Consider the following 13,591-nt stretch of genomic DNA (forward strand, 5'->3'; position numbering starts at 1 on the left):
ATTAATATACCTAAATTGATGTGATTTTGCAGTAATTTTCTTATCAATTGCAGCTCTAGAATTTACTCCCACATCTCTTTTAACACCATAAGATTTCTCAAGAGAAGGAAAATCGATTGGAACTGAGCTTGAATCTTTGCTTGTATCTGGATTTTACATCAAACTCTTCTCTGAATCTGCAGAAGGATTAATCAACAGAGCCGCCATGAAGAGAATTTTCGAAAATTTTAGATCTGAAATCACACCCAAATCGCTTCCACGTCAGCAGATATTCTCTTTCCTCCGTCAAACTAATATTAACTTAACATAGCACATTAGATAGAGAACATAATACCCGCGATAATTCACCGTGTGTTTATAACAAAGATGTGATGCAACCTTAATGTTGTTGGAAAAAGGTTAGTGGATATATTTTTCATTAAAGAAATGGTTTTTGTTAGATGGTATCAAAAAGTGATTTGAGGAGAGAATTCGTTGTCAACCCGCTAACTAGTTATGACGAGTCATATTTTATGTTATTTTGAACTAAAATATCCCTCTACTTAATACTCTCACATATAAATTTATCTTTACCCGTACATCTGGATAATAAGTCACGACGGGGATGATTGATGATCAAAAAACATGACGATCATATTGAAGATCCTTACCATCTTAATTTTTGATGACATAATCACAACAATGATATCTTTGGATGTTGATGATCCCTTGATTCTACGATTCACTTCTAAAATATCAAATCCAAATGAGCTTCATATCCTTAAGTTCAAGAAATTGTAAAAGCTTTTTTACCTTATCCACAATTGTTACTTTCTAAAAAAAGTTCTTGGACAATCTTTTACTAACTTTACGATCGATAGTTATCATCAACAGTAAGAACACAAAGTTCTTCATGAAAAAAATGATCAAAACCAGCCACCGATGATTAGTTATTTCTTTCTCGGCACCCTCATACCCTAGGTTATGTAAATTGATGGCTTTTGGACTGTGGACGTGTGAAAGAAGTGTGTGTTAATCAGGATATTTCTGTAAAAACAATATTCATTAATGGGGTTGATCTAGTTGGCGAATTGACAACGGTTTTCCGTTCTCCTTCAGTCAGTTTTTTTTATCTCCCTCTGACTAAAATCTAAAGTAAGTATATAAAAATGTCGCATGTAGAGATATTTTGTAACTTGCGGTTGTTGTTGTTAGAGATATTTTGTAAAAGGTCGCATGTAGGATCTGGGTAGTAGAACATGCAGTAAGGGTCGTCGACCGACTTTGACCATCTAATTTATTTACTAGAATGCCCTTATTAAAAGGTTAATGACATTATATCCTAACCTAGCTAAAAATTTACCAAGATATACAACCAAATTTCATCGAAAATGTTACCTACATTTTCATACACATAAATGAACAACTAATCTTCGCTCTAAACAATAACCAAATCTCGTCATAATAAACCACAATTTCACGAGTACGAGATTTTATACATAACTAGGACAATGTTGGAAGGTTATAGATTCAAAAAATAAAATAAAATAGCAGAATAATAGAAAATAAAGCTTTGAAGCAATTTTATTTCCATTCATTCCTCTCTGCAACTGTAATAAAGCAAGTGATTCCTTAGGTTTAATAGGGTTTTCGAAGATTGGGTACTTGTTTTTTTTTGAGTTGGTAGTGAATGCTGAAGTTCAGGTGTAAAGATTAAAGATTTTTTAAAAAAAAAATTCTCTATGTTATTGTTGTCTGTGTTTGTGTTTTTTCTTCTTCTAAATTTTGATTTGACGGTTATGTATTGAATTAATTGAATAATGTGTGATCATAGGAATGTTGTGCGGGGAAGAAAAGAAGTGAAAAAAAATGGTTTTACTGATTTTATTTTAGATCAACTTATGTTTCAAAAAAAGTGGTGGCAACGGGTATGGTAGCGGATGTGTGGCGGTGGCAACGAAAATAATTGAACTTGTAAGGGGAAGAAGAATGAGAATTCACAGGATTCTAATGTCAGCAAAAAGAATAGGAAGAATAAGAGTATTTACATAATTGGAAGAAGATGGAATATGATGACTGAGTTAAATATTTTGACAATATCTAAACTGTCAACGGTAGTCAACTATGGTTAAGGTTTTTGGCTAAATTAATGGTCATTATAGTAAGTCTACCACCATAACTCATCGACTGAATGTTCTATGACCTAGACCCTAATTAGGTTCTAAATTTATGACCCTTTTACGAAATATCTCTTGTTGTTAAGAATTTATATTTATTTTTTATTTATTATTAAGCAAGTTGTTGGTTATGAATGACAAATTGTTATGGGTAATTAGTTAAGGAACCAATCCAACAACTCTGGATTGTGTCTCTTCATAATTAGTTAAGGAAGCAATCACAAAATTGACAAATTGAGAGATCGTTAGAGCATCGCTCGGTCAAAATCACAAGTTTTGGTATGTGTTAGAACATTGCTCAGTTTAAACCACAAAGTGTTGGTATGTCAAATTTGGTTGTATATTTTAGATTCAAAACTCAAAGTTGCTTTATTAGATTACTGGAGCCAACTTCGTTAGGTTATACCAGGAATATTAAGAATATTTAGACACACTCATGTTACTTTGATGAACCTAAAGACGTATCGGCATCAACACACACACCATTCTCTTGTTCGAGTTTAGCAATACAGACTTGGCTTGTTTCCATTTCTATCTACGTTTCTTTTAAGACGTTTATATAAAAAGCATAATATACGATGTATATATTTGTATCTCTAGTATTGGTTACTTGATCATTCTATTATGATCAAAGTGTCACGGAAGAATATATTAGTTTTTTTATACCATTATGGTATACTGAATTATGAAGTATGACGTTTGTCTTTTGAACTTCGTAAATACGACATAACATTATCTTTCTAATTCATTACTAGTTAGTGTGTTGAACTTTAGGTTGATTCCATGTCTAGAAAACTATATTTAACTACATGAGTATGAGGAAATAGACTTACGAAACTTGTTTCATAGTTGAAAGGAATTAAATGATCTATTCTAGGAACGATCACTTAAACAAGGATCTATACTAGGACTGGTCTCAAGGATCTATAGTAGGACTGATCCCTTACTCAGGGACCGATCCCGTACATGTGATTCTATTGCAAGACCGATCCCTAGTGTTAACCAATTAAACATTTTTACGATCCGTCTATAGACTTAGGTTTTGGATGGCTATTAGAAATACAATTTGGTTAATATGGAAAGTTTACTAGATGTCGACATAATGTTTTGAATATGTGCTAAACTTTTAATACTTAATTTTCAAGTATTTTCTGTCATACTCAAGAAGAGATCCCAAACCGAAATATTCCGTAATATCTTCTTTGATATTCATAATTATCTCTGGATATTTTACTAGTAAAGTATTTTTTTATGCTAGCTAATATTGAGTTGTCATCCATGAGAGATTTCGGTTATTAGTTGGATTACAGTTGGAATTACACAAAACCGAAAATTGGTATTTATTGCATATCTTTTGATATTTTTGGATTTGGAAATTCCTTGGCGTCTAAACTACCATGGTCATTATAAATAGTAAAGTTTTTCTTTCTTTCAAACTTATCCCTTGACACACAATACTTCATTATGTAGTTTGTGTGAGGTAATCCCACTAGCAGTATTCTTGTAATACTCACTGGAGAGGAAAGTATCACCATTAGGTGAAATCTCTTAATGCGCTTCATTTAAAGACTTTGTTTGGGATCAATAAGCGTTTGGTAGTATCATTGGTGGGAAACTAGAATCATATTGTTATTTTAGTTTTAGATTATTGATTTGATTGACGAACGATATAGTTGAACCTTGATACCACCTAGTTTGTTTATTATGTGATCCTTCTCTTCTGATATAAGGTCACTCGAACTAGGTTAATGATCGACGGTTTCAGATCTGCTTTATTGATTCAAGTTTTTAAGGTATGATGATCATCTATTGTTATTAGACTCTGTTATGTGCATGATCGATTATAATATAATCACATTGCATGTAAGGTACTTTAATAACTGAAGATTTGACGACTAAAAGTTCTTTTTTTGGTATTATGATATTTGTGATACTTCGTGCACTCTTGATTGATTGGGATCTGACAAGCTTGTTTATCTTGATAGACCTTTTATAGCTTGTTGTATAGATCAACAATCTATCACTTGGTGTTTCTCTTTAGGAACCGAATTTTAACTAAGAATGATTATTTTTATAGTATTTATATCTCACTTGATATAAACTGACACAAAGGAGTTTATATTGATTAAACTGAAGAACCTTTGTAACTCAACATATGATTAACTTGTTGATCTGGGAGATTAATAGAGCGGTTACTGTTTGGGAATACGATCCAAAGGTGTTTAGTAATAAAAGTATTCACAACATATGACGCGACTTAAGATAGTAAACTTTATCTGAGGATTCACGCAGGCGCAGGGATATTGAAGAAACCGAGTAACTTGGAGTTAGTTTACTTGGGCTCAATTATACAAAGTTGTAGTGGTCTTTGTATAACGGCTTAAATTTGAGAGTACTCAACTCTAGACTAGGTCCATGGGTTTTTCTGCATTTGCGGTTTCCTCGTTAATGATATCATGTGTGCGCTTTTAATTTATTTTTTGCATTATAATTATTATTTTAGTTATAATAAAGTAAACACACTAGTACGCTAATCAAACACTTGGTTTTATCCCATAGTTGGTTCGATTGCGGAGTTTGACTATATATACCAAGTGTACATCTTGTGGTTGTCATCTTCTTGATATTTACTGTAAATATTAGGTCATGCAAGGTGTGTCTTGAATAAGTGGATATCTAAAAGATTGTGGTGTACTTGGCACCCTCGTCATTTTAGTATGCCAAGCTTGTTGTCAATTTTAGTTGATCAAAACTATGTCTTCATTTATAGTCTATTAAATTCAGTCTCGGACTAGGATTAGAGCGTGGTAGTCGATTATTATAATTCACCAATAAATCTTGAAGATTGAAGACTGAAGACTACGTCAATGGAAACTTCATCAACAAAGCTACGGGAAGACTGACTATCCTATTTACTCATATTGTCTACCATTCTATCTACTGAAACAAGTCGTATGACTTTAGTATAATGATGCAAAGAAGACCGCCAAGTTAGTTCTTAAGGTTCACGGACTTGAAAATTTAAATATAAAGACTTGGTATTTTTATCTCAATTAACTCACATACATGAACTGAATTGCTCAATTCGCGGACTAGTCGATTTTGAGATAGTACTAGATATTATTTAATTCGAAGGTACATGATCTGTTTTCTACAGTTTGCGAACTAGCTGATTTTGAATGCTTCATGTACATCTTTTGTTTCCTAGTACACAAACTGTGTTGACAGTTCGCAAACTTATCAAATTCAAAAGGTTCATGAGTTATGAGACGACTTTAAGTTTACGAACTGATTCGATCTTGTGATAATTACTTTACTTAGGCTTGACGGTTGCGGAGCCACTTACCCATGCCTCTCTTGCAAACCACTTGGTGCATTACTATTGCACACATCTTTTTTGTGATTCAAAGAAAACTTCTCACATGCTTTCATGCATATTCTATATAGAGAAGTTTAGCTTACTTGGATATAAAGCAATTCGCAAACATGGAAACTAGTTCACGAACCTTCTTAATTTGTTTAGAATTGTTCATCAATATAAATACATGGCTCCCTCTACAATAGAATATCAATCCTGGTACTTCTGTGTCCTAGTTGCGGCTAGAGTCGTCCTATAAAAACCTAGGTTTCCTCTAGTGAAACTATATCAGGTTACGACTTTGAATTAAAGACTTCACTAAGGCATTCGCGAACACCGGTCACACTATCTATTACCTGATATTTCTTGTTATCCGGATCTTGTTCTTATTGATTTTCTAAGTTTTTTGAATTTATATCAGGAACTTGATATATAGAAATCACAAAGTATTATTCATCCTGGTCTTTGTAATTCCACAATATAGGCTTATCCTTTATAAGAGTGTAAGTTTTTCATATCCTTGAGGTTTGCTAGATTGTTCTGTTGAAAATAGACCTTGATTGAAGTATATCTAAATGCAATCAAATAGTCTTTATGTTAGAGGCAGAATGGTCGTAAAAATCCCCACTTAGGTTGAAGCAACTCCTAGGCCTGTACAGGACATCAACTAGGGGAATCGTGTTGTGCAGGGTCTTGCGAGATCCAAGAGATGTAAAGGAGCATAACTAAAACTGAGTTTATTGTAGGGTCGGTTAGGTCTCAAATACATTCCAATTTCAATTCCGTTAGCGGCTTAATATAGTACGGTTTTCAAGTTATGGATTAAGTCCTAGAGTTTTTATGCTTTGCAGTTTTTCTCGTTAATAAAATTTACGGTGTCTTGTGTTATTTCTTTTCCACATTATATTGTTTATCTTTATAATAGAAATATCACAAGTAGTACGTTAAATAACCGACATATTTTTCAAGCCTAAAAGACTATATAGAAACCTACAAGATTTATTCTTGATCATCTTGAAAGAAATATTACAAGACTTGTTATTGTTGGAATTCAATTCGTATTATAGTTCGAGTGCATACATGGTTTTTACTTTGATATTGATTTCTGAGATCGTCCAAGTTCATATAGGGTATCCCGTTGCTATTTTTTTTTATCTATGCTACTGATTCTGAAGAGTTTGTCCATACAAGTTTTTAAATTAAAATTTGGTGGTGTACTTGGTACCTTGTTTTTCGAAAGCTAATTATGTCGTGTTCGACTATTCCTTTTAGGTCTAACGCTAAATTTTACTATATGTTAAAAGAGGATCCTACTTCGACCAAAGGTATGTTTCATCTTATTTTGGAAAGTATATAACTACCTAAGTTAGTCGCCGACTAACTTGGGAAGAATATTACTCCCTCCTTTCCTGTTTAGATGGAGGTTTGAATGTTTTCACGCAGATTAAACAAAAAGAAAGTGATTAAACATTTTCCAAATCTACTCATAATGATACTTGATGAAAATATTTAAGTCTCCAAATTTTAAATTCCTAGATTCTAGTTTGAATTTGTAATCTATTAAATTATTTAAGAATTTCATTTAAGCAGTTGAGCCTATATTATATTCTAAATTTGTGTATGATTTCTAAACAGGGAAGGATCAAGAAATTCTTGGAAAAAATATGAAAACCTTCGACTAATATAGGAGACTTGTAAAAAATCCCAAACCTTCGTCTAAACAGGTCCGGAGGGAGTAATGTTTAAGAATGCGTGATGTTTGTTATAGTTAGCACATGCGTGATGTTTGACTCATTCCATAATTACTAGTGGCCATATTCAAAGAAAATGCATTTTGTGCAAGTAGCTAAATATGGTGATAAATCTATTGATTGAAAATCTAGCTAAATAATAAGAAAACAATACATGGATATTACTATTATATTTCTAGAAAGTACTTAGTTTAAACTTTAAAAAAGATTAACTTTAATCTAAGTTAATATGTCTTGGCTGAAAATTATAAATAAAGGGCTCTCCGTAAATGGCAACCGAGATTCGTTCTTTGATGATTATCAAGGATGATTATAATAATCATATTTTCTGTTTTTTTTTTAAGCATGAATTTTATTAGATTAGACTGAAATTACACGGGATACGTAATATCCATAGAGTCTGCTATTACAATAGAACTGATAGATTGCGGAATTGTATGTTTCCATACTGCTGTCGTGAGTCTCCCTATGGAGCAATCATCCGCTGCTCGGTTCGCTAAACCATCTGCTGCTTGATTTGCTTCTCTGTAGACTTTTCAGGTTTTCAAGTCTCCCCTAAAGGATATCTATGAATCATTTTCAGTTTGCAGATGACTTTTTGTGTTGGACGACGGCGAGGAGCAAATATCCATTCTGAAAAACATTTCATTTTTTCTTTTTTTTGAATGTGCAACTATCTTAAAGGTAAACCTTAGAAAAAGTGTTATGGTAAATGTTGATGATAACCATAATAATGAAATTCGTGCTAACTGCTTTGGTTGGGTACTAATTGCCAATTAAATACTTATGTGTCCCTCTTATTTGTAAGTGAAAGAGAAAAGTAGTTTGGCATTTTAAAATTTAAAGAACAAAACTAGTCATAAAAACTCAAGGTGACCAAACTTGTGGTATAAAAATTCCACTCAAATGTTGGGATCCATTAAAACTCCATCGTAAACAAAATTGATACAAAAACCCCAAATTTTTAAAAATTGATACAAAAACCCCAAATTTAAATGTTGGTTTCATCAAATTTTATTTTGGTTTCATCATAAAATTTGATGAAACCAACATTTAAATTTGGGGTTTTTGTGTTAATTTTGTTTTGATGGGATTTTTGTGTTACTTTTATTTTGATGGGTTTTTTGTGGAAGGATGGTGACACCTCTGGGGTTATAACTCGCGGACCGTTTGAAGAATTCAATATAAATTTTCTACATGGAAGAGAAGGTATCTTTCTAAGGCGTAAACCAATAATGATCGATGATGTTTTGGCTAATAGAAAATACAATTCAGCAGCAGACAAAATTGCCAAAGAAGCAAGGATAAAATATCTTCAACATTTATCCATAAAGTTACAACAAAAAATCAAAATTACTAGTATTGTTTTTAATGTTTTCGATAGAATCGAAATTGTAAACCTTTTGTACTATATTTGCCAGTGAATATATATCGTCTTTCCATCAAAAAAAATAAAAATAATGGTCGATGATGTTTTGGCTAGTTTGACGGTATATAACTTGGTTTTTCCAAATGCAATTTTTTATAGTGGAGAAAAGATCATGAAAAATTTTCGTTGGAGATTTTCTGCTTCAACATAAAGTAAGTGTGCATGTAGAAAATATAATCGCCACGTGGAACCGTCTGGATGCCCGAACTTAACTTAAGAAAGTAGGAAAGGATGCATAATATCTCAGACATTACTTTATCCTAAACCGAGATATCCACCACTCTCTCAGAACATATAGTCACGTGTGTTGGAACTAGTAACAATGAAATAAAAAATGCCAGATGAATCTAGAAATACTGAAAATTAATTGACTGAAATTGAACACGCGATTTTGATACAAGAGGACAGAACCAGCTGCTCAGAAAATTGTCTTTACCACAGTGGTTCGGGTGCTCTTTAAGAATGACTGATGCTATACTCCCACAACAGAGATGTGTCCAGGATAGAATTACCAATAGAGAATTTGTGTTTCCTTTACAGCCAAAATTGGAGTTCAACCAATGCACAAGTTATGCCTCCAAGTCTATCCCCAAGTTAAGCAAAACAATTGATAGAATATCAACTATCAAGTATAGTTTTAATTTTCTTAAAAATGATTCAAATAATTCTGAAAAAAAAAAGAGACTAGATTTTGGTTGACAGATATGTCCACGAGCAGGCCCAATCCATAAGCCCAAGACTAAGCCAGGTAACTAGGATCCGTTGTTATATGGTTGACATCCATGGGACTAAAAGTTTTCTTTCGTCAACTCATATGGAAATGAGCATGTGTTATTAATTAATGACTTATAGATCACAAAATCAAATCCAAGCAAGACCCAAAAATACAAGTTTAAAGCTCGTTTTCCGAACAATCTCCCACATGAAAGAAATATCGATAAGACCAGAAATCGGAACGCCAATATAGTCAAAAGGTATCACGAGGTCTTGAACCTTCGCGTAACGAGAAATTACCGGAACTACTTGATGGACAGGGAACGCGATATCTTGAACTCCACCATCTAGTACTTGAAAATTAATTGCCGGAAACCAATAAATTTTCAACCGTTAAAATTAAAATTGATAAATCGTGAGGTTTGGTATTCCGTGGGTATGCTAAGCTTTGTAAGACGAGCATATCCTAAAATATTTGCTTCAAAATCGTTATCGTTAAAATTTTATTACGAAAAATGTCTCCCAAAATGTGAGATATTGTGAAAATATGAGTGTGAGAGGATCCTTCCTCAAACATCTGTTCTATAGGCTCGTACCTCTGTATTGTATCCTAGAGTTCTAAAATGTAGGCCTTCTGGCTGTAGATTATTTTGGCTTTCGCCTGCTGTGATGATCTTGCGGTTATCTGACAGACTCCAAAACTTTTGTAAGTTTCTTTAACCATATTATGAGTCTTGGCATCTTCATGATGGGAAGTGATTGAATGGGAAAAATTCAAAATGGAATGAAAACAGAAATAACGTGGTAACAAAAATCAACTATTAATATATCAGAAATGTTGGATGTTTGCTTCCAAATTATAAGGGTAACTCTAAATCGCAATGGACTGCCAGGAAGACGATATACAATGTCACAACCAACTGCTGTCACCTCTGGAAGAATAGGACAGAAATTGAGAGCTTTGTTGAACTTAGAGTTGGTCTATCCCTTCTTGCTAGGTTTATTTTTTGCTTGGCTTAAGTTACGGGTTCTCAACCAAAACAGTAGGGTGTAGCTGTCCCAAGGAACTTCAATTCAAAAAAGTGAAAAACATTCGCTCCAGGTATTAATATACAGCCCACACCACTCACAAACAGTTGGACTATCTGATTGACCTCACATTTAATAGCAGAGACTCGGGAAACATGTGGATGCAGGAATAAGTGTGCCTGTCTGCCTGGCTTTTAAAACCAAGATTTACAAGTGCATCATAAAAGTGCCGACATCGAAAAAGCTTAACACCGCATGTACTCCATCCTTATGCACCTAAGACAATCTTTATTACATCATATTATGACAATCTTTATTACATCTTCAAATCGTACACAAGTGGTTGTTACACAAGTTATACATGCATATCTATCTACTGCCTATTAGATGGGGATTCAGTTAATTAGTACATATGATGCTTCAAAAGGAGGATCTCACTAGCGACAGATATCAGAATCTGGTGTTCAAATTTACGAAATACTAGTATATACTTATGGACTTGGATCCTTACCGAACCCCATCATAAGATGAGTTGCGAACATAGATCCCCTGCGGCTCATCTCAATGAGTCGTCCCAATACTGGTACCTTCACAGTGTCCTTATTCCAAAGAGGCTTCTTATCCCACCTACATATACATAGATTAGAAAAAAATAAAAATAACAAACTTACCTAACTCAAAGTTCTTACATATAACTAAGCAAAGAAAGTACAGATTGTTTATTCTAATGCCAAGAATGATGAGCCAGGGGGATAGAATTGAAATCTAAATGGTAGAACTAACCAATCTTCATGTCGAACAACCTTCCCTTCTTTAACCTGTAGCGTAATAAGTGATATCATCGTCACATCTTTCCCCAAGAACTTGTAGTGTTGCTTGTTGTCAACTAGTATCTGAATATCGCAAATGCAAACACCAACTCTATGTAAGACATAATTAAGACCTACAGAAATATTCATAAATTTAACTCGGGAATTCTTACCTGTCCTGAACCAGGTGAAATTTCATCTTCTTGTATGTTGTACTCAACAATTCTGGACTCGCTAAAAATCTGTCGAACATCAGATAAGTCATGAGTACATTAACCAGTAGAAATAAATTAGAGAGACATTGAACGACTTTTGGCAGTCTTAGATTCCCAGAACCAGCATTATTGTGGCATTCTTAGATCTCCAAGACCAGCACAATTTGGCATTTTCATGGACAGTGATTTGGTAATAGTGACACCCAGCTTCTTGAAATGATCACACAATTCTACACATGTCATTGCCACAATTGCACCTAACCAAGCCTGGTGCTGGTTTTATAAAGAACTTGTATTATTTTACCAGTTAGTGACAAGTCTATACAACCTTTGGAATTGAATAAAATGCTGACTTGATCTCCTTCACTCTGCAAGCAAGACATGTCCCATTTAAGACGAGATTAAAAAAATAAAATAATCCAGGTGGTTTTTTTTTTTTTTTGAACTAATTGGTCAAACTGTATGTTGTCCAAATAATGTTACCAAGAACATACCCTTGAGCGCACATTAGTGGATCCTCAAACGTTGCATCTGGAGTATATATCTCAAAATCTTGAGGTTTGGGGGATGAATATCTGGTACCATGTAAAATAACAGTCAGATCAAACTCCCCCCCTAGGTTTAAGAGCATAACATTACACCGGAATATCATATATTAACTGAAAGATCAATTGCCTCACAGTGAAGTTGTACCTTTTTTTTTCCGCTCGATAAAGAAAAGATTTATTAGAATAAGGAGCGCATACAAGAAAAATAACCGAAGTAGCGAAACTCCACCAAAAACAGATTCAATACCGACAGACAACAAGAAAAATACCCAAACCAAGGCAACAACAAAGGCCAAGACCCCAAAATAAAAGAAACAGATAAACAACCGATTAAGGGGGTTGAAGAACAATTCCTTCCGTTTAGCAATGTCATCCCCAACAATTCCTTCACTGAAACAATTTCTTCCAGTGAAGTCATACTTATAGACATGGTTGTAGAAATTATTCTACGAATTATTTTTGTTGCACACATTTGTTGGTGCACACAAGTCTTATTTCATGTTTGCATCCAACCCAAACGAGTAAGGGTGCGGTTCAGCTCTATTACCCAACGGATATAGAGCTCCAGCGTGGGTGTTATGTGATCAAAAAACCTTGAACTCATTCGAAGGAGTGAGAAGTTCACTGAAGTTTCCACTTATTGAAGTGAACAGTAGAGCTGAATCCATAACCAGTCGATCCAATATAAGAAATGAATAACAAATTATTCTAACATAGACATGCACCTCAGCACCTAACTTGTTAATTACTTATCAATCTAAGAAATGACTTTAGTAAATCCATATCAAGTGAATCCAATTAAGGTATTAAACTAATGAATTAAGCTTAATAGAGTAAGGTAGTTTTTTTATTTTATTTTGACAAGTTAATAGAGTAAGGTAGTTGAAACTTAAATAAACCTAAGTATAAGAAAGATACTTACAAGTTGAGAATATGAGGCATTATATTATCTGAGAGGCGTGTTGAACTTTTCTTGTTGTCGGTGTTCTCACTTGCTTGTGCTTCCTTGATGTTCTCCATGATTTTATGTATCCTTCTGAAGTTACAGCCGAGGATCAAACTAAAGTGTACAAAATTAACAAAGCTTAATTTGTCCCGGTTAATACTAGAAGTGATGGAGTTCGATTTTCGAAGAAACCAGAGAGAAACTAAAACACGAATTTCTAGTGCGAGACCGGAAGTTCTTGAATTGAAAGGTGAAAGAAAGATTGATCAAGACTATTGTAGATGTTGTGTGCCTGTGTCCGTTGGATTTTCTTACAATTTTCTTATTTTTCGTTTTCTTATCCAAAGAGTGTTTGACATTATTGCCCAGAGTCCCAGACAAAGACTCGAACACAATCCACCCGTTTTTGCCGAGGCGGTTAATGGGTAGCATTTTGCTTGGGATACGCAAATGCTTTTTTGTCCAATATGCATATTGGTACACCCCAAACAAAACGGTATACCCGTTAGCAGTTTTGGTTTTTGCCAACATGCATGTTGCTCCATTTGTTTTTCAAATGGCGATAGTAACCATAGTACCGAGTAATCATAGCCTTTTCGTATCAACCGATATAGATACATTTTGTGTAATTCTACG

The 13,591-nt window shown here is 33.8% G+C and overlaps 1 protein-coding gene across 1 annotated transcript; it reads right to left on the bottom strand.

The window, feature by feature from the left end:
• Positions 1–10,651: 10,651 nt before the first annotated feature.
• LOC113307654 lies at positions 10,652–13,269 on the bottom strand. The gene is made up of 6 exons (XM_026556103.1): positions 12,932–13,269; positions 11,956–12,036; positions 11,790–11,829; positions 11,420–11,488; positions 11,221–11,330; positions 10,652–11,064 (listed from the first exon to the last, which is right to left on the bottom strand). The coding sequence occupies exons 1-6, from the start codon at positions 13,027–13,029 to the stop codon at positions 10,929–10,931; spliced, it is 534 nt and encodes a 177-aa protein (XP_026411888.1). The 5' UTR covers positions 13,030–13,269; the 3' UTR covers positions 10,652–10,928.
• Between the last annotated feature and the right edge of the window lie 322 nt (positions 13,270–13,591).

The sequence above is a fragment of the Papaver somniferum genome, chromosome 9 (assembly GCF_003573695.1).
Source record: "Papaver somniferum cultivar HN1 chromosome 9, ASM357369v1, whole genome shotgun sequence".
Lineage (NCBI taxonomy): Eukaryota > Viridiplantae > Streptophyta > Magnoliopsida > Ranunculales > Papaveraceae > Papaver > Papaver somniferum.